Below are 24,552 nucleotides of genomic sequence, written 5' to 3' on the forward strand. Positions count from 1 at the left end.
TATGCTTTGCGTTTAAGCCTCGGCGCCCGAACGCAACGCTGTCACCATCGATGCTTCATGCGGATCTGTCCTCCTCCAAGATCTGTGCCGGAACCTCCTCCAAAACCTTGCACACCCGCGGCAGACGCCACGCTGACGCCGGGGAGCAACCTGGCGGAGAGCAGCTAAAAAAGAAAGATCCTGTGTGGGACGTAGCCCGGCTCATTTCTCAGCCAGGTTTTATTTCCTGCCCTAACGCGTCGTTCCCCCCCCACCCCCCCGTAGGGCCGCACCCCCGCAGTGCTTCCATTCGCTGTGATAAAACATCATGTTTTTTTCCACGGTTGTTACAAATCCCAAACTTAATTACAAGCAGCCCAAATGGAAATGAACTCAATTAGGAAGACATTGCCACGTTTTTGCCCTGCAGGCCTTTTATTTGGGGCGGGGGCGGGGGGGGGGTTCATTAAATCCATGTTTTGTCGTCGTTTGCAAACATTCCCAGAACTTTATTTTCTTTGTTAACTGTAACTTTTATTTAAAAGGACAGAAACTTGGGGGGGAACGTCACTGGTTGGGGCCTTTGGGGCGAAAACTAATTCAGTAGCTAACTGCGGGAAGAACATTTCCACAAGCAGAAACAATTAAGTAAATAAAAGAAATATTAATTTATTTAAATATTATTTAATAATTTAAATATTAATTATTAGTAGTAAATGTAAATACATAACAAAAAATAAATAAATGGCAATGTTTCTGTCGCCTTATTTTCCTTCTTTCCGTGCACAGTATTGTTTTGGGCTACAGAGCTCCCTCTAGTGTTACTAACCAGAGAGACGCCGCTAACTATGCTAAGCTAGTGTACGCTAAGCTAGTGTACGCCTTTGAAGAGGAAACCTCAGACCGTCAAATCAAAGCTTGACTCGTATACATTCTGTTGCATTCTTTAATTGAGACTGACAGAAAAAGAACATTCTAGTGTGGGTAATTCTTGCATTGGTACAGGCGGTTTATCCTGAGAACGTCCAGGTCGGAGAGATGGTTCCGCTGGCCGATTTCTACCGACTCATCCGGGATGGGGATGATGGTTTGGGTCTGGCTTTTCCCAAAGGCTGTCCTGTACATTTAGAGAAAGAACGCCGTCAGAATACGTTCCACTTGCCATAAATTGATTTTTTTTTTTCCCGGCAGTCATATGTAAGTGTTGTCTAAGTCTTAAGTGAGGCTTGTTAAATGGAGTAGGATCGGTTGTTGTCCCACCTTCCGTAGTGCAGCAAAGATGCGTAGTCGTAGGGGATGTTCAGGTTGTTGGTGTCCTGCTTTTGGAAGTTGTGTCTGTGAACTGACAACAGGAAGACGTAAATATGTCATGTGAGATCCCGCCGCACATAAAAATCCGTACCGCGTCCTTACGTTTCTTGACGTTCTCCCACTCGATACGCACGTAGTCGTCGCGGTCGCTGCGTGTGTGTTCGTGGAAGAAGCCTAAAGCGTGCATCATCTCGTGCAGGATGATGCCGTGCTGGACGCAGCCAAAGCGCTGCAGGGAGACCACCTGCTTGTCCCCCAGGCGGCCCAGCATGGAGAAACACCTGGGACGGTAGCGAGCCACTAGCGGATTACATCTTCATCTTGCATGATCACGGAAATGATGCAAGGCTCCTCATTTGACTAGAATCATATCGTGATTCTCCAAGTGGAACTTGATGAGGTCATTTTAGTCACATAAAGTTGTTTTTTTGGGGGGGGGGTGTCTGAATATTACGAGGAACAAGCAAAACAACATAATGGTATCATTTTCGGAAAATTTGGTTATGGAACAGTTATATAATGAAATTAATAATCATTTTCTCTGACTATGTTGACTATATTTGCTAACAGGCATGTAAAAGTGTAACTATAGGGCTGTTATATCATGTTTAGAGGGCTCTAATAATGTTACAAAGCGTATTTAGAAGGTGGTTTTATATGCTGTTACTACGAAAAAGTGGAAATTCACTTCTCACAGTCGGGGTCAGGAACCAGGGGACAGTGATAAACGAGGGATTACCGTCTTCATTTTTTCTGACTATGTTGACTATATTTGCTAACAGGCATGTAAAAGTGTAACTATAGGGCTGTTATATCATGTTTAGAGGGCTCTAATAATGTTACAAAGCGTATTTAGAAGGTAGTTTTATATGCTGTTACTACAAAAAAGTGGAAATTCACTTATCACAGTCGGGGTCAGGAACCAGGCGACAGTGATAAACGAGGGATTACCGTCTTCATTTTTTCTGACTATGTTGACTATATTTGCTAACAGGCATGTAAAAGTGTAACTATAGGGCTGTTATATCATGTTTAGAGGGCTCTAATAATGTTACAAAGCGTATTTAGAAGGTAGTTTTATATGCTGTTACTACGAAAAAGTGGAAATTCACTTATCACAGTCGGGGTCAGGAACCAGGTGACAGTGATAAACGAGGGATTACGTCTTCATTTTTTCTGACTATGTTGACTATATTTGCTAACAGGCATGTAAAAGTGTAACTATAGGGCTGTTATATCATGTTTAGAGGGCTCTAATAATGTTACAAAGTGTATTTAGAAGGTGGTTTTATATGCTGTTACTACGAAAAAGTGGAAATTCACTTATCACAGTCGGGGTCAGGAACCAGGTGACAGCGATAAACGAGGGATTACCGTCTTCATTTATAAATTTTTTCGGACTCACCCGTAATTCGGCTCGATGCTGATGTGAACTCGCTGGCGGGTTCGCCGAATGAAGCGGATGCAGGTTTTGGCCTCCATCTCTTGGAGAGCCTTCACAATGGTGCTCTTCTCGCCAGCATCTGTGAGGCAGTACATGAAACCCCGTCGTTTATACTTTCATTCTCGCCATGAAATGTTGGGCCGACCGTTACCGTATTTGTCGGATATGGCCACCGGGACTTTCACTTTGCCGTTGCGAGATTTTGGCCACAGGCAGCTGTACGGGTCGCCCAAGCACTTCATGGCGGTCCTCGTTGTGGGAAGCAGCAGGTCTCCCTCCATCAGTCTCTGCAAAGCACCTGCAAGAAAGGAAGCCATGGGGTTTGGATCTGGTGTGCTGCCCGCCCCTTGAACGCTCACCTTTGTTCATCTTGAGGATGGTGTCTGTGATGGTGTCCTTGCCGGGCGCGTCCATCCGGTTCTCTAAGGAGTCGGGAGGAAACAGACGACACTCAGCGGCGACACAACACTTTGATATTAGCTATCGATTTGGATCATCAGGATGAGTGCACACGAGTCGCCTGACGCCGTGGCCGTCACGTACCGTTATCGATGGCCTGCTCCTGCAAAGAGAGTGGAAGATATAATACACTTATGGCTGTGGAACTGCTAGTTTTATGTGGGATGTGATCACATGTCTAGGAAAAGACCTAAAAAGAGGCAGCAAAGATTGCACGTAACGGGACGCACCTTCTGGAGAAACCTCCAAAAAGCCAGCAAGGCTCCATGTCCATCATGTCAGCTGCATATGAAGTACATTGTTATTCTTCTTAGGAACGTTGTTACGCTCAAGGACTACCTTCCTGGCGTAGTGACACCTGGCTACACCACAGCGGCTAGCTACCAACCGGCTAGTCGCTAGCACCCAGGAAGGAAGCCCCCAAATACTCCCAAGTATGACATGTTAGCATGTTAGCATACACCTTCTGGGCTAAATAGGTGTGTCCTATGATGTGCACTCATTAGCTGCCTCTTTTTACTTATTTTTATATCTCTAGAAGGCCCAGAAAAGAAAAAAAAACTATGTGTGTTCATGTCCTCTTGTGTGGATAGGCGCCATAGAAAATATTTGGATTGATGGATGGATGGTTGGTTGGATGGATGGGTGGATGGTTGGGTGTATGGATGGATGGATGGATGGATGGTTGGATGGATGGATGGATGGATGGGTGGGTGTATCGACGGATGGTTGGATGGATGTATGGGTGGATGGGTGTATGGGTGGATGGATGGATGGATGGGTGTATCAACGGATGGGTGTATGGGTGGTTGGATGGATGGGTGGGTGTATCGACAGATGGTTGGATGGATGGATGGTTGGATGGGTGTATGGATGGTTGGATGGATGGATGGATGGATGGGTGTATGCATGGTTGGATGGATGGATGGATGGATGGGTGTATGCATGGGTATATGGATGGATGGCTGTATGGATGGTTGGATGGATGGATGGGTGTATGCATGGTTATATGGATGGATGGCTGTATGGATGGTTGGATGGATGGATGGATGGATGGATGGGTGTATCAACGGATGGGTGTATGGATGGTTGGATAGATGGGTGGGTGTACCGACGGATGGATGGGTGGGTGTATCGACGGATGGTTGGATGGATGGATGGTTGGTTGGATGGGTGTATGGATGGTTGGGTGTATGGATGGTTGGATGGATAGATGGATGGATGGATGGGTGTATGCATGGGTATATGGGTGGATGGATGGATGGGTGTATGCATGGGTATATGGATGGATGGCTGTATGGATGGTTGGATGGATGGATGGGTGTATGCATGGGTATATGGATGGATGGCTGTATGGATGGTTGGATGGATGGATGGATGGATGGGTGTATCAACGGATGGGTGTATGGATGGTTGGATGGATGGGTGGGTGTACCGACGGATGGATGGGTGGGTGTATCGACGGATGGTTGGATGGATGGATGGTTGGTTGGATGGGTGTATGGATGGTTGGGTGTATGGATGGTTGGATGGATAGATGGATGGATGGATGGGTGTATGCATGGGTATATGGATGGATGGGTGGGTGTATGCATGGGTATATGGATGGATGGTTGGATAGATGGATGGGTGTATGCATGGGTATATGGATGGATGGCTGTATGGATGGTTGGATGGATGGTGTTCATGTCTCACATAAACACACTGTGGACGATCCAAAAAAGTGCACTGTCTCTGTAGATTGTCAACCATCAATCATTAATTCAGGTCCCGAGCCATGAAGGTCAGAAGGTGAAAAGCAGATGGAATTTGGTAGTATTCTTTTTGTCTCCTTTTTTTAGACGGCAGCCAAAGTCACCTTGTGCCTGGGTGACCCAACTAAAGCTGTTCTTTTTTTGGGATTCCAACCGAGAGAGGATGTTTTTTCCCTCATGAACCGCGGCTCCCCCATCTCTACCAGACGGCGTCTTGCTACTCATGCAATGAACACTTAACTTATTCTCAGTGGATCGTCTAAGAATAATCGTATTGGTTGTGCCAGGGCTCTGTGGAGGTATTGGAGCAGCTGTCGTCCAACAAGGACTGTATCAGCTGTTTCAGTGGAATGTGCATCTTAGTTGTCTATTTGTCCTAACTGGAGGTGTTTGAAATCGACATGACAAATGCTAATCACTAATCACAAATGTAAATTAGCATCAAGCTAGCGCATTTGTTGACAAATATAGATGATGTGGTAAAACGTGGCTGCCATCACCATCAGCAGCTGAGCATTTGTGCGATGATGATAAAACGTTGAGGATATCTGTGTTAGCATGCATGCTAGCGTGGCCTCTAAAGCGTATTAAACCAAGCCCCTAGGGGGCGCCACCAATGTTACTGACAAAAGTGTACCGTTTGTACTCACCCAGCCCGACTGTGCACGGCAAAAGGTGACGATCTGTAGCAGAAGGAGGAAAAGGACGCTGGTGAGATCCATTGCGGTTGTTGAGACCGTTTCACGGAAGCCGATGCTGAAGTCCGGTCGGGATCCGCTTTATATACAGGTGGTCAAGGTGGTTCCCTGCCCGGGGGGAGGGACAGACGGAAACCGCCATGTTGACACACTGGGATAATCTCATCAGCGCCCACGGGCGGCTGTCAAGTCGCTGAGCATCACGTTTCAGAGGAGCGTCTGTCTGTCGGTCTGTTTGACTGCTAACAGGGCAAACGGGTCTTATCGCACAAACCATCACGGCCTTATCTCCAGGAAATGTACCTGCACGCCAAACGGCCTGTTTTTGATGAATGGCAACAGGAAGCAATAAATCCAATGAACGTAAAGAGCCAAAAGGTACAGTGTATAATAAATAATGAAATAAAAACACAGTTACACTTTCTTTGCCTTGAGTGCGGCGCCTAATTTATGGCACAATGGAAAGCGATGCGGGGATGCGGCACACCTGATTGCATCTGATTGCTCCATTAGCGTGGGGACACTTTTACAATCCTTGCTTTTTGTGGCCAAGGACGCTGGAGAATTAGCCATGGAGGCTGCAGCTGATCTTAAACTGTGGAAGCGCCAGCCTTTTCACACATTTAGTACATTAGTTAATAATAATTATATGCATAATAATCATCATGGCAATCATACAGTAATGATGGCCTAAGGCTGGCTAGAGAATGACACACCATTGGGATGTTTTATTGTAGCCTAAGTAAATTGATATAAGCTTACTTCCTGCTAATACAATACGCAACATATATGTGACAAAAAGACGGAAACTGATGCACGGACAAAGAAGCACAAAAGCGAATAAAATATATATAAATAAACAGACGAATAAGTGAAAGAAGAAAGAAAAAGTAAATATGTAGTTGATGAACCAATAAAGAAGCAACATAACGAATTAAGAAAGAAAATAAACAAAGCTACGGAGAAGCTAAAGACTCAACAAATGAGATGCGTAACGGATGAACAGACCGACACGGAGAAGTGAAAGAACAAATGACTGGATGAAGTCGATGTCTAACTGATTGACGGATTGACGAACGAAGAATGGGCGAACCAAGAAAGAAGCCAATGAATCAACTCACAGAAAAAAAACAGATAAAAATAACGATGAATGCACAACGACCAAACAAACTAGAACTGATGAGCAGTTCATGTACAAACACAAAGACCAACAACATGAAACCAAATAGATAACCCAACCGATCAACCGAGCGTACGAGAAGACCAACGAGGGAAAGAAGAAGCACACGAACAAACGGAAAACGTACAAAGGAAGGAAGAAACTAAGGGGACAAAATAGGCAACTGAATGAAGCAATCATGGAAAAAGCGTTGGTAGTTAAATGTCTTAAGTATACCTGATGAACGTATAGCTAATAACTAAGTACATCAGTTATTAAGTATACCTATAAGCAAATAACCTAGCAAACAAATGCACCACAAGTAACAACAATATAACAAATCGCATAAACGAGCTAACGTCGTACTAACTAGGTAACTGATGGATAGGTCAACAGGCGAGCGAACGAGCAGAGGAATTAATGAAAACAACTAACTGATGAGTGGACAAGCAGACTAAGTACAAGCAATTCAAGTAATTAACTAGATTTCATTAAATAGAGCAAATTAAATAAGTAAACTAATAGACAAATGAACAAGCAAGCAAGCTAACTAACCAATGAATGAACAAATGAACTAACAGGAAAAATTCAGTACTGACATAATAATAACAAGCTAATAATATTAGTATTACATAATACATGCGTACAAAATAAAATAGTAATGGTGAGTAGACGGACATCCCAACAAACAACGGAATGAAAGAACTAGCTAACCAATGTCGGACAGACTTACTAAATGGAAGCAATTTGGGAATGAGCGAATGAACAACCGAGATAACCGACCAACCCTCAAACAGAAGGAACGAGGGAACAAACCAAGATATGAATGAACTTATGAACGTATAGCTAATAACTAAGTACATCAGTTATTAAGTATACCTATGTCACAAAAAAATCAAAGCACAAACAATCCAAAAACCAGACTTCAAATGGAGACACACTACCAGGCCAGAGCTAGCATTAGCCGTCTAAACAAGCACACACCTCAGTCTTAAATCCCCCAAAATAACACCATGTGACGCCCCGCTTTCAACGTTTGCCTTCTTGTGAGCGCCTGCATTCATCACTACATAGAAAAGATAGCACTTCTTCTTGCCCCGAAAACCGACTTATTTAAGCGGGATAACGATGCGTCTTTATTGGCTCCGCGGGCGTATAAGTCGGCGTCTCACATAGGGGGTTTTGTTGGGGGAGAGGGATGCTGTGTGGTTGTAAACACTTCTTGGATCCGATTTCACACGTCAAGGTCGGCGAGGTTCCATCATGGCGGCCTTTTACGTGGCACGCTACATCATCATAATGTGGCGTTTATCATGGGAAGACGCTGTGTGTGTGTGTGTGTGTGTTTGCGCTCATTGAAGAGGAGATGGACTCTGTATGCTGGAAGACCAAAAAGGTTGATGATTGGTCAGTTTCATATTGTTTGATCATGCATCTTGCAAACATGGCTTTGTGTATGTGTGTGTATGTGTGTGTGTGTCCAATTGTGGTGATCCCTGTGTGTGCACAGGTAATCCAATTTGTGTGTTTTAGCATCACAGCAGCGCATCAGACTGAACGCTCAATGATGTATGATCCGTCCATGTGCTTTACCAGCTTCATTCCCAACGCCCGTCCGCCTTGCAGCCGGTTCATCTCGGCTGTCGTTCTTTCACAATTCCCCCAAACACACACACCGCAGGGGTGAAAGGTCGCATATGCTCCTATCCACATGGTGTGTGCGACTCCTCGTTATCCCCGGCCTGGCTTCCCTTTTTCTCGTTATGTCGCCTTAATTGCAGGTTCAGCCGGCCCAAAGATGTGTCACTCTGCTCTGTTGTTGTTCTTCTTCTTCTTGTGTTGCTTTTTCTTTTGTTGCCGCCAGTTTGCTGGGGTTTTTGTTGCCATGGTAACAACAACGATGAGGACAAATGTGTTTGAACAACACTTGGGCAAAGATTCTCATGCAAAACCATCCTTAACTCTTCCTACTAAGTCATAGTACTAAATAAAGTAAATGCATACGTATATTAGCTCAATGCGCTAATGAAGGCACCGGATAAACCAAGGAATGAACAAGGAAGGAACTAACAAACGCACAATGAAAACAACTAACTGATGAGTGGACAAGCAGACTAAGTACAAGTAATTCAAGTAATTAACTAGATTTCATTAAATAGAGCAAATTAAATAAGTAAACTAATAGACAAATGAACACGCAAGCAAGCTAACTAACCAATGAATGAACAAATGAACTAACATGCAAAATTCAGTACTGACATAATAATAACAAGCTAATAATACTTAGAATTACATAATACATGCGTACACAATAAAATAGTAATGACGAGTAGACGGACATCCCAACAAACAACAGAATGAAAGAACTAGCTAACCAATGTCGGACAGACTTACTAAATGGAAGCCATTTGCGAATGAGCGAATGAATAACCGAGATAACCGACCAACCCTCAAACAGAAGGAACGAGTGAACAAACAAACATGAATTAATTCATGAACAAGCTAACCAAACAAGCTAACTAAAATGCAAGTAACCCAAAACAAAGTAGCACACAAAGGGAACTCAATGTAACTCATTAACAAAACAGAAAAACCTTAGGAATGAACCAAAACATCGAGCAAAGCAACTCGCCAAAAAACAAGCGATCCAACAGAAGAATGATGGAACTGACAACAGCGCTAACCAAATAGCATAGTAGCGGGTCAGCAAACAAACGACCAAACTACCAGGCCTATTGAATGTAACTTGCTAACTAGCTAATAACTAGCTAACAATTGGCACATTAGTAGCTGTAAGGAATGAAGTTAACTAGCGAGCTAGCTAGATAACTACCCAACAATATCGTTCATAGACGGGACAAGCCGACAGAGAAATGAAGAAGCTAGCTATCCAGCAAATGAAGGAACAAAATATACATTAAAAAACTAGCGTACAACTGAATGGAAAGAATTCTCGTGAAATGAAAGTAACTAAACGTACGATACGATACGCAAACAAAGGACCAAACTAACGAATGAAGCAACTACCAGGCCTATTGAAAGTAACTTGCTAACTAGCTAATGACTAGCTAACAATTGGCACGTTAGTAGCTTTAAGGAATGAAGTTAACTAGCAAGCTAGCTAGATAACTACCCAACAATATCGCTCATAGACGGGACAAGCCGACAGAGAAATGAAGAAGCTAGCTATCCAGCAAATGAAGGAACAAAATATACATTAAAAAACTAGCGTACAACTGAATGGAAAGAATCCTCGTGAAATGAAAGTAACTAAACGTACGATACGATACGCAAACAAAGGACCAAACTAACGAATGAAGCAACTACCAGGCCTATTGAATGTAACTTGCTAACTAGCTAATGACTAGCTAACAATTGGCACATTAGTAGCTGTAAGGAATGAAGTTAACTAGCGAGCGAGCTAGATAACTACCCAACAATATCGCTCATAGACGGGACAAGCCGACAGAGAAATGAAGAAGCTAGCTATCCAGCAAATGAAGGAACAAAATATACATTAAAAAACTAGCGTACAACTGAATGGAAAGAATCCTCGTGAAATGAAAGTAACTAAACGTACGATACGATACGCAAACAAAGGACCAAACTAACGAATGAAGCAACTACCAGGCCTATTGAAAGTAATTTGCTAACTAGCTAACAATTGGCACGTTAGTAGCTTTAAGGAATGAAGTTAACTAGCGAGCTAGCTAGATAACTACCCAACAATATCGCTCATAGACGGGACAAGCCGACAGAGAAATGAAGAAGCTAGCTATCCAGCAAATGAAGGAACAAAATATACATTAAAAAACTAGCGTACAACTGAATGGAAAGAATCCTCGTGACATGAAAGTAACTAAACGTACGATACGATACGCAAACAAAGGACCAAACTAACGAATGAAGCAACTACCAGGCCTATTGAAAGTAATTTGCTAACTAGCTAACAATTGGCACGTTAATAGCTTTAAGAAATGAAGTTAACTAGCGAGCTAGCTAGATAACTACCCAACAATATCGCTCATAGACGGGAGAAGCCGACAGAGAAATGAAGAAGCTAGCTATCCAGCAAATGAAGGAACAAAATATACATTAAAAAACTAGCGTACAACTGAATGGAAAGAATCCTCGTGAAATGAAAGTAACTAAACGTACGATACGATACGCAAACAAAGGACCAAACTAACGAATGAAGCAACTACCAGGCCTATTGAAAGTAACTTGCTAACTAGCTAATGACTAGCTAACAATTGGCACGTTAATAGCTTTAAGAAATGAAGTTAACTAGCGAGCTAGCTAGATAACTAACCAACAATATCGCTCATAGACGGGAAAAGCCGACAGAGAAATGAAGAAGCTAGCTGTCGAGCAAATGAAGGAACAAAATATATATTAAAAAACTAGCGTACAACTGAATGGAAAGAATCCTCATGAAATGAAAGTAACTAAACGTACGATACGATACGCGTAACCAAGGAACCTTCCAGAATACGCGATTTCATGTACTTCTGTCATACGTAAGCGCTCTTCTTTTTGCTTCTTCTTTTTGGCCGTGGCTCCGGACTCCGGATATGGCGGCACATTGGAAAGGCGGCGTAGTGGAGGGAAATACAGTCAGGACGTGACGGAGAGCGTCTTTAATTACATTCTCTGTTCCTCCCGGGAGTCTCCGTGGTCTTTATGGACGACTCTTCGATGTCAGGGATCAGCCGTACGTTATTGAGCCGGTGTGACTCATCCACTTTGCCCCCCCCACGTCCTCGCTTCAGGAGCCTGATAGCGCTGATATAAACCCCCGGCTAGCCGTCGTAAAACATTATGATTGCCTTATCAAACCGTCACATGAAAGCGCTTAAATTTGACCAAGATGATAAATCATAAACATATTACATCAAGAAGATGGAAATTGCTGGGATAATAGTGTTTTTGGCACACAGGCTCCCCCTTCAGGTGCGGAGTGTAACTGAATAAAGCAATTGAAGCGCTGATGCTAGCAAGCGTACAGGCTAGTCAGAGAGACAACTTGCAGTGTGTTTGTTTATTCGTGTTTGTGTTGTGGCCTTCCTCTGTTTACTGGCCTCCCCGGCTAATGGGCGGTGTCACAAAGCCGCCTGGTGTGTCACATGACGCAACACAACAACAACACAAGGGTTTCCCCCTCTGCTTTTTGTTGGTTTCTTTAAGCGTGTCATCGGTTCCAGCAGGCCTGATGTCTAAAGTGCGGCCCGTGGGCCATTTTTGGGCTGTTGGTGGCTTTTTTTTAAATTAAAATTGAATTTAACAAGAACACTACACAGGGCTGCACGGTGGTGGTGTGGTTAGCGAGCCGACGTCACAGCTTATCCTGCAAATGGCGATGTGGCAGCGGCAGCAATCTGTTCAGCCGTAATTAAGGTCACACACCTTTTTGCACATTTGTCATCTGTCATTTGTCACACATTCCAAAAACATGCTAGGTTAATTAGCCACTCCAAATTGTCCATAGGTATGAATGTGAGTGTGAATGGTTGTTTGTCTATATGTGCCCTGTGATTGGATGGCGACCAGTCCGAAGACAGCTGGGATAGGCTCCAGCAACCCCTGCGACCCTTGTGAGGATAAGCGGTAGCAAATGAATGAATGAGAACGTTACAAGACATTTTAAAAAGCTGCAAAAATAGGAACATTTGCAATAATGTCGGCTTACAAGAATGAAAAATTAGTAACAGAAAACAAATGGGATGAAGTTTGGAAACTTAGGTGTGTGTGTGGGGGGGGGGGGTAGATGAGTATTACAAGAAATATTTTATTTAATTTTCCCAGAACAGAATTCCAACATTAGGAGGAAAAATAACATAATTTTAGCATTTTAGTAACATAAAGTTGCAACATGAAAGGAAAAAGTTGTGATATTGAGAGAAACAAAAGCAACGAATAAGACACTCAAAGTTTAGTGGGACATTTGAAAAGAAATACCACCACCAAATATACTTCTGTTATTGAGACCTGAGACAAGTAATGATGATGCAATGATGATGCAATGATGATGCAATGATGACGCAATGATGAGCTGCCATTGTTGTTGGAAGGTGTCTATCTATAGGTGTGGTCTTTAGCTATTTATTCTATTTGGAAAAATGTGGCCGGTCCCCTCCCATCTTAAGCCTCCGTGGTCCTGTCCTTTGATACGCCGGGGCTGAGTCCCAGCGAGGGCGGGGGGGGGGGGGGCGATAAGGACGCTTCATGCGAGGCTGCCACTTAAAACAAAAGAGGCTCGGTAACAAGCCCCCCAGGGCTGCAGTCCGACAAAGCACTAATGCCATTTAGGCCAATGAGCTGTGTGCAGCACGCACGCCATCGCTCCTGTGGGGTTGGGGGCGGGGGTGGGGGGAGTGGGGTGGGGGGGGGCGACACCCATTATTAATCATCTCAAAGTGCTGGAGACGCATACGCACACAAATAATGTGGTTTCCATGGAAACACAAAGAATAGAGGGCCGCTGTGCAAATGTCAGCATGAAATCACCTGCCAATCATAAACATAAGCGGAATATTCCCATGAACATTTACTGATATCAAATATTTCACCTGGACTCACACATTTATTACTTTTATCGTTATTGTATCTTTCATCTTTTTCACACTTTTTGCAGTTTGAACTTTTTTGTGCATTTTCTTCTTTCTTGTAATTTTGACGTTATTCCCATAATATTCCCGGAAGATTATACCTCTTAAAGATGGCGTGGTCCATGTCCGTATGAGTTGGTCTTCCTGCTTCCTGCTTTGGCTAACGCTGTGTGAGCACCCTTCACTTAACAAGACTCAAGCCTTCCACATTTATTAGACAAATTTGGGTGCTTTCTTTCATTTCCCGCCATGTTTGGCGAGAATAATGAAGCATGCGATGCTTCCCCCAGCGGGAACGTTATGGATAGCACACACACACACACACACACACACATCCTGGAGGTGGTTTTTGGAGGCTGCATGGCCAAGCCAAGGCGTCCCGTCATCCATGCGGCGCTGCGAGCGCTGATAGGACAATCAGCTCACTAACGGCCAATCATGAGACATTTTGTTGGCGGGCGGCGCCCCGACTCTTGCCAGATATTCTCCCTTCAGCGAGCCTGACGCCGCGAGCAAGCCGACCATAAAGAGCGCGTCTGCGACAGGTTCGTGTCGACGGAGAACGGCGGCCGCCAGTGTGGACTTTATCCGTCCTCCAGATGTCTGATTTCTGGGATGCGCGGTAAGGAGCGCCGCCGTGTGCCAGCATGTGGAACCATTCCTGTTCTGGTTTCTCATGCTGCCAACTTCCAGTTGCTGTCAGGAAACGCTCCTGTGAGGGTTCCGATTTTTCCTGTGGAAAACAAGTCACGGTTTTATTACGATATGATTCCGAATCTTCATGTGCCCAACAGCACTGGAGCTTGGCGCTGATTTCTTCCATATATGTTTATGCTAACATAGACATGTCGCCATCAAGCCTGAAAATGCCCGGTGGGATACGTAGTGGTGGTCTACTGGTTTTATTCTCCTCCTCCTGCTGCGTTAACGAGCCATAAATCAAGTGTCCCGCTTCGATAGCGTACTGGAAGCCATCTTCTGTTTTTTTTTTTTTTTGTGCTGAAGCGGCGCAACGTCGTCGCGGTCTTCGCCGAAGCCTGCGAGCGCACCTCATGAATGTCTGTGTTGGTGCGGCAGCCCGGCGGCGCAGTGATGGATGATCTGTGCTGATAGTGGCGAAGCGGATCCATAACGGCTCCGGTTTACAATAACAGTGAAGGCCGGGAGGAGTGCAGGCAGTGCATTAGGGTGCGTAATCAATAGACCTGACAAGGCCCGATGTCATCATACGCACGCGCCGCTCCGTGGCTCATTTGGACGCCTTAAACGCGCGCACGCCTGACATGAGGCCCACGTATAAACTATTCATTTTTTAACAAGTCAACAAACAAAAATATGTCAAAAAATCCAATGAAAAATGCCATCTAGAACCGCTCAAAATGTAGAAATATGTTATCAAATTTCTTCCATATTTTATTTGTATTTTATTTGTTTGCTTCTGCAGATCCATATCAATATCACCTGAGGTACAAATATAGTATTGTTATAATTTCTACATAAAAGACATTCATATTGGTAGAAATACAAACATTGGAACAAAGTATGACCTTGGTGTTAAAGTGAACTTGAAACACAAAGGGGCGGCACGGTGGTCGAGTGGTTAGCGTGCAGACCTTACAGCTTGGCGACCAGGGTTCAATTCCACCTTCGGCCATCTCTGTGTGGAGTTTGCATGTTCTCCCCATGAATGCGTGGTGTAGCAATGCGTAGCATTCCAAAAGCATGCTAAGTTAATTGGCGACTCCAAATTGTCCATAGGTATGAATGTGAGTGTGAATGGTTGTTTGTCTATATGTGCCCTGTGATTGGCTGGCGACTAGTCCAGGGTGTACCCCGCCTCTCGACTGAAGACAGCTGGGATAGGCTCCAGCATCCCTGCGTAGAAAATAGAAAATGAATGAAACACAAAGAAAACCAAAGAACGCACAAGGTCGCCACCTGCAGGACTGGAGTGTCAGAAAATGCAGCACAAGTCATTATTGGCCTTGGCGGAGGTCTGTGCTCCACTTGCGTTTCCGCCTTAGAAGGCACACTTCCTGCTTACGTATGTTGTCTTTGCTCATCTTTTGTGTGTTTATTCTGTCTTTTCTGATTTCAACGTATCGGCCGTGACTCTCGGTGCTTCCCAAGGTGCAACATGTGGGTCAAGCACAAAAAAGCGCGTGCCGGGGCTAACAAGTGCAGCACGGTTAGCGTGGCGCTGTCCTCCTGCCGCCTCCGCAATAGGCAAGGAGCGTGGTCACGCTCATTAGCGTCTCAGCCGGCGAGGAGGCTGAGAGCAGGGTCCATTCAGGCCACGCTCCCATGACTTTATTCAATCAATGCAATAAAAACACAATGCATCAATGGGCAGGAAAATTACCACAGCAAAAGGATACTTAAGGATTCTAACATTCTCATTTGTATCTTCAAATCTTAATAGTGAGGGGGCATCGTATGTAAAAACACTAATCAGATTCATTCATTCAGAGTTGTGGGGGGTGCTGGAGCCTATCCCAGCTGTCTTCGGGCGAGAAGCGGGGCACACCCTGGACTGGTGGCCAGCCAATCACAGGGCACGTATAGACAAACAACCATTCACACTCACATTCATACCTATGGACAATTTGGCCAATTAACCTAGCATGTTTTTGGAATGTGGGAGAAAATCCACGCATGCACGGGGGAGAACATGCAAACTCCATCGAGTTTGCCGAGGGTGGGTTTGAGGTCTGCACGCTAACCACTCGACCGCCGTGCAGCCCCTAATCAGATTCATTCATTCACATTGTCTGATAGTGGTGTCTTTACTGTTAAAATCTTTACTCACATTTGTGGATTAAAAAAAAATATTGTTTTGCATTACATCATGTAATATGTTACCGCAGCCCTCTACAAGTCTCTTTTATCAGCTTTTGTTGAAATCTAATCCGGTAAAAATGTCAGGATATAAACATACCTTATGTGTTCAGCCCAGCAGGAAGCATTTTGGTTTGGAATATTTGCGTTATGTCACATAATACGTCATGAAAGCTCTTTAAAAGTATCTTTTACTAGCTTTTTGGCAAATATCATCAGATGACAAATGTGTGATGGCATTTGCAGGATAAGCTGCTGTGTTTGCCATCCAATCACAATAGAATCTGGGCAGGGTACCCGAGGCCATCCAGTACATCCGATTGAAAATATGTCTGCTTCTTTGATTCATACAAGGAGCAGCCGGCTGACTTCTGCTCCTCTTTCCTCCCCACCCTCACAGCGCCCCCTACTGTCCGCATCATCCACTCGGGGCACGCCTGCAACGTGGAGGAGGAGCGGCACACGGAGCGAGTCTACACCATCCGAGAGGGCGAGACCCTGGAGCTCACCTGCCTGGTGACCGGACATCCTCGGCCGCAGGTGAGCACCGGAGATGGGTGCCGTTCGCTTCACTCGTGTGTGACAGCGGCGCTCTTTGAAAGTATATTTTACAAGCTTTTGGTGAAATCGAATATGGTAAAAAATAACCTCCAGTATGTATTCAACCCAGCAGAAGACATTTTGTTGTGGGGTCTTTGACTTAAGTTGTGTAGGGCTCTTGAAAATGATATTTCCCAAGCTTTTGGTGAAATCGAATGTGGTAAAAAAAAAAACCCCTACAGTATATATTCAACCCGGCAGTAGACATTTTGTTGTGGGGTCTTTGACTTAAGTCGTGTAGGGCTCTTGAAAAGGATATTTCACAAGCTTTTGGTGAAATCGAATCTAGTAAAAAAAACAAACAAACCCTACAGTACATATTCAACCCGGCAGAAGACATTTTGTTGTGGGGTCTTTGACTTAAGTCATGTAGGGCTCTTGAAAAGTATATTTTACAAGCTTTTGGTGAAATCGAATCTGGTAAAAATAAAAATAAAAATACCCGACAGCACATATTCAACCCGCCAGTAGACATTTTGTTGTGGGGTCTTTGACTTAAGTCATGTAGGGCTCTTGAAAAGTATATTTTACAAGCTTTTGGTGAAATCGAATCTGGTAAAAATAAAAATAAAAATACCCGACAGCACATATTCAACCCGGCAGTAGACATTTTGTTGTGGGGTCTTTGACTTAAGTCATGTAGGGCTCTTGAAAAGTATATTTTACAAGCTTTTGGTGAAATGTAAGCTGACAAATATGTCAGAATATAAAAATAACCTGTGGTTTCAACCCAGCAGACTCCATTTTTGGCTTGGAATATTGCCATTACATGACGTTATATGGCACCAAGGCACTTTAAAAGTATGTTTTACAAGCTTTTGGAAAAATCCAAGATCTGAATATTAAAGTAACTTACATATTCAGTGAGTTCTGTCACGTAATATGTCATGTGAAATTTAAGATGGTAAAAATAGAAGAATATAAAAATATCTTACATTCGACCCAAGAGAAGACATTTTGGTTTGGACTTGGAGTTCCGATACTGCAGCTGGTAATCTCGGTATTGATATTGATACTATTGATATTTGGATCGAGGTTTATTTTGAAAAAAATTGTGGCACCGATCTGCAAGTGTGAAAGCATCGCCCGTCCCGTCCCTCCCCACCTCCACCCCCACCCCCATTTCCCCAGGTGTCTAATTATGAGCAAAGTTGAAACCTAAGGACGGTAAAGTGTCCTCACCTTTTCAGGGGAATTATGACAAATCAATGCGCTCTTTGCCATCCGGGGAGCTTCCCACATGAATGATGCTGTCTTTTGATGAAAGAAGTCGGGGTGAGTTATGTTAATAAATGCGGACGAGCTCGCTCCCGCGTGGCTTTTACGCCGTATCATTTGCGCTGGCCGGCAAATTGGAAGCAACACGGTACGAGTGCTTAAAAGGTTAGCGTGTGTACGTCCTGCCAGCACTCATTCGTCCAACCAAATGTTGACAGAGCTGACATTTTGTCCCGGAATGGAAGTTAGCTGGCATTTTCGGCGCAAGCGATCTGATTGGATATCATTTCCTTTGTGACGTTTTAATGAGCGCACATCAAAACAATGACTGGGACTTTTTTTTTTGTCACACTTTCACTTTTGCTTTGCAGACGAGAGAACAGATGACTCGAAGGGTGTGGAAACAGACGTATGGTTGATTTTGTGAGCTCGTTTGGCCGTTAAGCTTTCATCGTCAGCATGCAGGTGCACAAGTCGACCTGCGGCACGGCTAATTAAAAGCCTTCAACGTTTAAGCCGCTTTAGCGCAGAGGTGCCACTCCACGGAGCTAATGTGGACTTAAGAGCGCCTTCACACTCGTTCTTTGTTTTTCTCTGCTTCAAATTACTTACATTTTGTAAACCGGTGGCCCTTTTCCTCCAAATGGGGCTCGCTATCCAAGCACGACACTTTTTTTTATTAATCAGTACCGTGAATGCACCAATTAAGGGCTCAATTGGCGCCTTCTAATTACGTCAAAAGCATTAACAGCTGCGGCTGCAGGCAACGTCCTGATGTAGTTTTTAGTACTGGGAGTGGTCAGCAACCGGCAGCTCCGTCCAGTGCTCTTTTCAAGTATCTTTTACACGCTTTTGGTGAAGTTTTCTTGTTAGGATTGGATTTTTAGAATGTGCCGCGGCCCGCAACTAGACCTCGGGCCACACTTGGGACACCCCTTCACTTTGAAGACTTAGAACATTTAGGAAGCAGTGTCTAGCATCTTGGTTTTCTCCGGGTACTCCGGTTTCCTCCCACATTCCAAAAACATGCTAGGTTAATTAGCCACTCCAATTTGTCCATAGGTATGAATGTGAGTGTGAATGGTTGTTTGTCTATATGTGCCCTGTGATTGGCTGGCCACCAGTCTAGGGTGTACCCCGCCTCTCATCCGAAGACAATTGGGATAGGCTCCAGCACCCCCGTCACCCCCGTGAGGATAAGCAGTAGAAAATGAATGAATGAATGTCTAGCACAGGGGTCTCAAACATGCGGCCCGTGGGCCAAATGTGGCCCGCAGGACACTAGTTTGAGGCCCCCGCCTTGATATGAAAGTTTAATGTCAGTGCGGCCCGCGCAAGTTTGATATGGATGCTGTATGGTATCATGTACCCAGAAAAAATTATTACGTTTGATTCATGTTCATGTTAAAGGTTAAATAACTGTTAATAGTTATCCCCCCTATCCGTGTGGAAGTGGTAAGTTTTTGGCTATTTAAGTTGAAAGGAAATAACTTGAAGGCTACCGTTTAGGTCGCTAGCTCTCTAGTTTGCGAGTTAGCATGTGTCTCAAGACCCTGCAGTTGCGCAATATGTTGTAAATAAAAAGAGTATAAATGTGACTATAGTCGTGTTTTGTCATGTCTACAGGGCTCTAATAATGCTTTGTTCATTTTAATCTGAAAAAAATCATTTGTCTACTCACCAACTATATGTGGTTTCTTAAGTTTTTATTATTTGCCGTTTTATTATTATTATTATATTTATTTATTCATTACTGATTGATTGATTTTCTTTATTCTTGATTTGTTTATTTATTTTTCATCTTATTTTGTGTAGAAAAATTAAAATGAAGATTTTTGAGAACAGTGGAATGTTTTATCAGAGCTTTTATTGTGGAAAATCGGAACCAAAGCAAAGTTTAATAATTTTTCTGTTTTTAATAAATGCGTTTTTTTTTTTGGAAAACCTGATGCGGCCCAGTCTCACCTAGACCCTAGCTCCAGTGGCCCCCAAGTAAATTGAGTTTGAGACCCCTGGTCAAGCATCTTGACTGAAATGTGACTTGGCTAAGACCGGTCCTGCTGAGAAGAAACCATATGAGAGTAATGGCCGGACGTTTGAGGCTGTTCATTGCAAAGTGTAGGTTGAGAGCAAAAAGGAAGTGTCAATACTTGGAGGACGCTTACAAGGCAAAGTAGAAAAAGATTGGGTTTGGAATAAAAGAGCATCTGCTGACACCGTCAGCGCTTAAGGCCGAGCATCACGGGAGCGTCCAAAACACATCACATACTCCAATAGCCAAATCTCCCCGAGCTCGAGGTCAGCCTATTTGCACCCGCTGACCCGTGGCGCCCTCAGATGAATCTGGCCGGAGAATAATTGAAAGAGAAAAAAGAAATAAAAAAAAGGTGTTTGCAGTGTGTGGCGGCAGGCGGGACGAGGCTGCTAGCCAAACAGGAGAGTGGACGTAATGGATGGAGGCCAGGGCCGAGGACACCGGGCAGATGGCTTCATCATCGGGGGGGCGGGACTCTTTCATGTCAGACCGAGGAGAGGCCGGAGAGCGAGACGGGGTCAAAGTATGAACACGTTCACGCTCGGCTCTGCTGGAGGGAGAGTTGGCACACAAAGAACAAACCAGCTAACGAACCCTTTTCAGAAAAGCATCGCTTTTAGACGCTGCAGGAAGATCAAAGGTCAGATGCGGAAAATCAATCAGGACACAAAAACATTTTTAAACTTTTCACACCAACAGTGAACGTATTTTAGAGATCCATTATATCTGTTTTTTTCCAAGGTAAGATGGACTGCAATGAGTGACCAAGTGTACCTGTTGGTTTGTGCTCAGGAAACATCTACAACTTATCACTACTACCAGGAGAAGCAGAGTATAGAGGGGGAGGAGCTACCTGCTGTGGCCCAGCAAGGTGCACTGTATTCGGGCACACGCTCCGAGCAGCCGTAGCGTGCGAAAACCAGGTCTCGGGTACAGCGAGCACACAAACACAAATATTTTCCTGAGTATAAGTCGCACTTTTGCCTGCTCCTGCGTTTTATACTTGGGTGTGATTAGAGGCTGTACGGTGGGCAAGTGGTTAGCACGCAGACCTCACAGCTCGGAGACCAGGGTTCAATTCCACCCTCGGCCATCTCTCATTCCAAAAACATGCTAGGTTAATTAGCGACTCCAAATTGTCCATAGGTATGAATGTGAGTGTGAATGGTTGTTTGTCTATATGTGCCCTGTGATTGGCTGGCCACCAGTCCATGGTGTACACCGCCTCTCGCCCAAAGACAGAGCCCTGTAGAGCCCTCATTAGAGCCCTGTAGACATGAAATAACACCCCTATAGTTACCCAATATAGTACACATAACAAGATATAAAGGTTTTAATGAAGGTTTTCACATTATTAGAGCCCTGTAGACATGAAATAACACCCCTATAGTTACCCAATATAGTACACATAACAAGATATAAAGGTTTTAATGAAGGTTTTCACATTATTAGAGCCCTGCAGACATGAAATAACACCCCTATAGTTACCCAATATAGTACACATAACAAGATATAAAGGTTTTAATAAAGGTTTTCACATTATTAGAGCCCTGTAGACATGAAATAACACCCCTATAGTTACCCAATATAGTACACATAATAAGATATAAAGGTTTTAATGAAGGTTTTTACATTATTAGAGCCCTGTAGACATGAAATAACACCCCTATAGTTACCCAATATAGTACACATAACAAGATATAAAGGTTTTCACATTATTAGAGCCCTGCAGACATGAAATAACACCCCTATAGTTACCTAATATAGTACACATAACAAGATATAAAGGTTTTAATAAAGGTTTTCACATTATTAGAACCCTGCAGACATGAAATAACACCCCTATAGTTACCCAATATAGTACACATAACAAGATATAAATAAGACGAATGATAGACTTTGATAGACACATTTCTACAATAAGGTAAGTTTACCTTGCACAAGCACCACTAACATTTGAAAGCACGTGTGTGTGTGTGGGGGGGTAGTTAATCGGTCACACTATGGACATGGTGACTGTGAGGCGTTGCCAGTTATGTAATAATAATAATAAAGCCACAGCTTCTGTTACTGCGTGTGTCATTTTCAAGGGGGGCCATGATGTAATATCTTCCCTAATATAGACCTGTCGTCCCCCCTCACTCCCACCCTGTAATTTCCACGGCCGGTGACCCCCCCCCCCCCCCCCCCCCCTCAACCTCTGATGGCTCCATTGTGATGCTCAGCCACAGTCGGCTGCACCACTGAGTGGCGCGGACCACCGTCGGCGCCTAAAAGGGAACACAGCAAGCAATTAGAGGAGGAGACGTCACAGCAGGAATTACGGGGCGATTTGGGCATGCCGCAAAGGCTGGCCCTTTAAGGCTGGCCCTTTAAGGCTGGCCCTTTAAGGCTGGCCCTTTAAGGATGGCCCTTTAAGGCTGGCCCTTTAAGGCTGGCCCTTTAAGGATGGCCCTTTAAGGTTGGCCCTTTAAGGCTGGCCCTTTAAGGCTGGCCCTTTAAGGCTGGAGCTTTAAGGCTGGCCCTTTAAGGTTGGCCCTTTAAGGCTGGCCCTATAAGGCTGGCCCTATAAGGCTGGCCCTTTAAGGCTGGCCCTTTAAGGCTGGCCCTTTAAGGCTGGCCCTTTAAGGCTGGCCCTATAAGGCTGGCCCTATAAGGCTGGCCCTTTAAGGATGGCCCTTTAAGGCTGGCCCTTTAAGGCTGGAGCTTAAAGGCTAGCTCTTTAAGGATGGCCCTGTAAGGCTGGCCCTGTAAGGATGGAGCTTTAAGGCTGGCTCTTTAAGGCTGGCCCTTTAAGGCTGGCCCTTTAAGGCTGGCCCTTTAAGGATGGAGTTTTAAGGCTAGCTCTTTAAGGATGGCCCTTTAAGGATGGCCCTTTAAGGCTGGCCCTGTAAGGCTGGCCCTTTAAGGATGGCCATTTAAGGCTGGCCCTTTAAGGCTGGCCCTGTAAGGCTGGCCCTTTAAGGATGGCCATTTAAGGCTGGCCCTTTAAGGATGGCCCTTTAAAGCTGGCTCTTTAAGGCTGGCCCTGTAAGGCTGGCCCTTTAAGGCTGGCCCTGTAAGGCTGGCCCTTTAAGGATGGCCCTTTAAGGATGGAGGTTTAAGGCTAACTCTTTAAGGATGGTCCTTTAAGGCTGGCCCTGTAAGGCTGGCCCTGTAAGGCTGGCCCTTTAAGGCTGGCCCTTTAAGGCTGGCCCTTTAAGGCTGGCCCTTTAAGGCTGGCCCTGTAAGGCTGGCCCTTTAAGGATGGCCCTTTAAGGATGGAGGTTTAAGGCTAACTCTTAAAGGATGGTCCTTTAAGGCTGGCCCTGTAAGGCTGGCCCTGTAAGGCTGGCCCTGTAAGGCTGGCCCTGTAAGGCTGGCCCTTTAAGGCTGGCCCTTTAAGGCTGGCCCTTTAAGGCTGGCCCTTTAAGGCTGGCCCTTTAAGGCTGGCCCTTTAAGGCCGCAACATGTGGTGGGGCGGAAGATGGAAGACACAGGGCGTATTTACGTTAGCTTTGGAATTTGGAGAAAAATCCAGACCAGCAAATGTTGCTCCTGCTAAGGGGTCGGAATGAAGTTCTTAGCCCCCACCCCCACGCCCCCATCATGAAAACCTGAAAAAGGGATATTTGATGGGTTGCAAATACATAGAAATTGCTTTAAAATGATCCCGTTCTACCAGTTGCACATAAAACCATGTGGCTCCACCTTCCAAAGGAAAATTGACCACAAACACGAACATGAACGTGGTCAGATTGATCATAATTGCTGTGCATGATGACGACCACGCCCTGGAGCTATGCATCAGCCACTTCTTCAAGTACTCTAACATTCCTCCATTTTTGCAGTTTTTTTCATGCTTTTGTTAAATTAAACATGAACTAGCTGCCAGGCGGACATCAGCGGTGAGGGATCCTGGGGTCCTATCACGTTTTTTTTGGTGCAGGACCAAAAATCTTTAGCAAAGCACTTTCAACCGCCAAAATATACAATATTTTTTTTTAACAAAATATGCAAATCATATCTAAATCCTTTGACCAGGAAAAAAAGACGTCCAAAAATAGTCAGCAGGGCTGTCAGTGAGGCAGGAATAGTAATTATCATATTGCTCAAATCCGCCAGCTTCTCTTTCCATCAACATGTTTTTTTTTGTTTTTTTTTATGACGCACGCTAAAAACGGTCAAAGTGTTGTCTTCCCCAGGCGCGTCCTTCCAGCGAGTCAGCTGCAGGCCAGGATAACTTGGTGAAAGCGATGCGTAAAAGCCAGACAACGGAGAGGATGGAGAAGATGGAGAAGATCACCGCTTCAACTTGTGCTGAACTCCTAGCAGTTCCTAGCAGTTAGCATCGACCACTTGATGACTTTTTGATCAATGTGAAGTATTCAGGGTCCTCATTTGCAGGCTTTTATCTTTTTAATGGCCGTGGATTCTCTTCAAATGTTGCTGCCCGTCACGCCCGTGCTT

At 44.5% G+C, this 24,552-nt stretch overlaps 2 protein-coding genes across 7 annotated transcripts in view; one reads left to right on the forward strand and one right to left on the reverse strand.

Moving 5' to 3' along the window:
• The window catches only part of LOC131107463 (MAM domain-containing glycosylphosphatidylinositol anchor protein 2), a 165,416-nt gene that overhangs the window by 39,933 nt on the left and 100,931 nt on the right, over nt 1–24,552 (forward strand). For all 4 annotated transcript variants that reach the window (XM_058057536.2, XM_058057538.2, XM_058057535.2 and 1 more), the window contains exon 3: nt 16,651–16,790. In XM_058057536.2, the coding sequence (XP_057913519.2) occupies nt 16,651–16,790 (140 nt within the window). The remainder of the gene's footprint in view (nt 1–16,650; nt 16,791–24,552) is intronic.
• On the reverse strand, nt 922–11,826 carry LOC131107464 (low choriolytic enzyme-like). 3 transcript variants are annotated; one of them, XM_058057542.2, is made up of 9 exons: nt 11,464–11,826; nt 5,598–5,630; nt 3,278–3,296; nt 3,094–3,156; nt 2,886–3,032; nt 2,696–2,813; nt 1,393–1,571; nt 1,240–1,321; nt 922–1,096 (listed from the first exon to the last, which is right to left on the reverse strand). In XM_058057542.2, exons 4-9 carry the CDS (start codon nt 3,146–3,148, stop codon nt 955–957), a joined length of 723 nt encoding a protein of 240 aa, XP_057913525.2. In that variant the 5' UTR covers nt 3,149–3,156; nt 3,278–3,296; nt 5,598–5,630; nt 11,464–11,826; the 3' UTR covers nt 922–954. The 3 variants fall into 3 exon arrangements, with proteins under 3 accessions (XP_057913525.2, XP_057913526.2, XP_078655109.1); XM_058057543.2 differs by having other exon boundaries at nt 11,453–11,826; XM_078798983.1 differs by lacking the exon at nt 11,464–11,826 and having other exon boundaries at nt 5,598–6,484.

Source organism: Doryrhamphus excisus, linkage group LG19, assembly GCF_037039965.1.
Source record: "Doryrhamphus excisus strain RoL-2023G ecotype Guam linkage group LG19, RoL_Dexc_Guam_v1.1, whole genome shotgun sequence".
Taxonomy (NCBI): domain Eukaryota; kingdom Metazoa; phylum Chordata; class Actinopteri; order Syngnathiformes; family Syngnathidae; genus Doryrhamphus; species Doryrhamphus excisus.

Bases quoted from the DNA above. Each gene is read 5' to 3' on its own strand.
- LOC131107464 (XM_078798983.1), bottom strand. From the start codon at position 5,669: ATGGATCTCACCAGCGTCCTTTTCCTCCTTCTGCTACAGATCGTCACC. The intron at 3,033-3,093 runs GTGAGCGTTCAA...CCTTTCTTGCAG, and splicing joins CATCCTCAAGATGAACAAAG to GTGCTTTGCAGAGACTGATG. The intron at 2,814-2,885 runs GTAACGGTCGGC...ACTGCCTCACAG, and splicing joins GGCCATATCCGACAAATACG to ATGCTGGCGAGAAGAGCACC.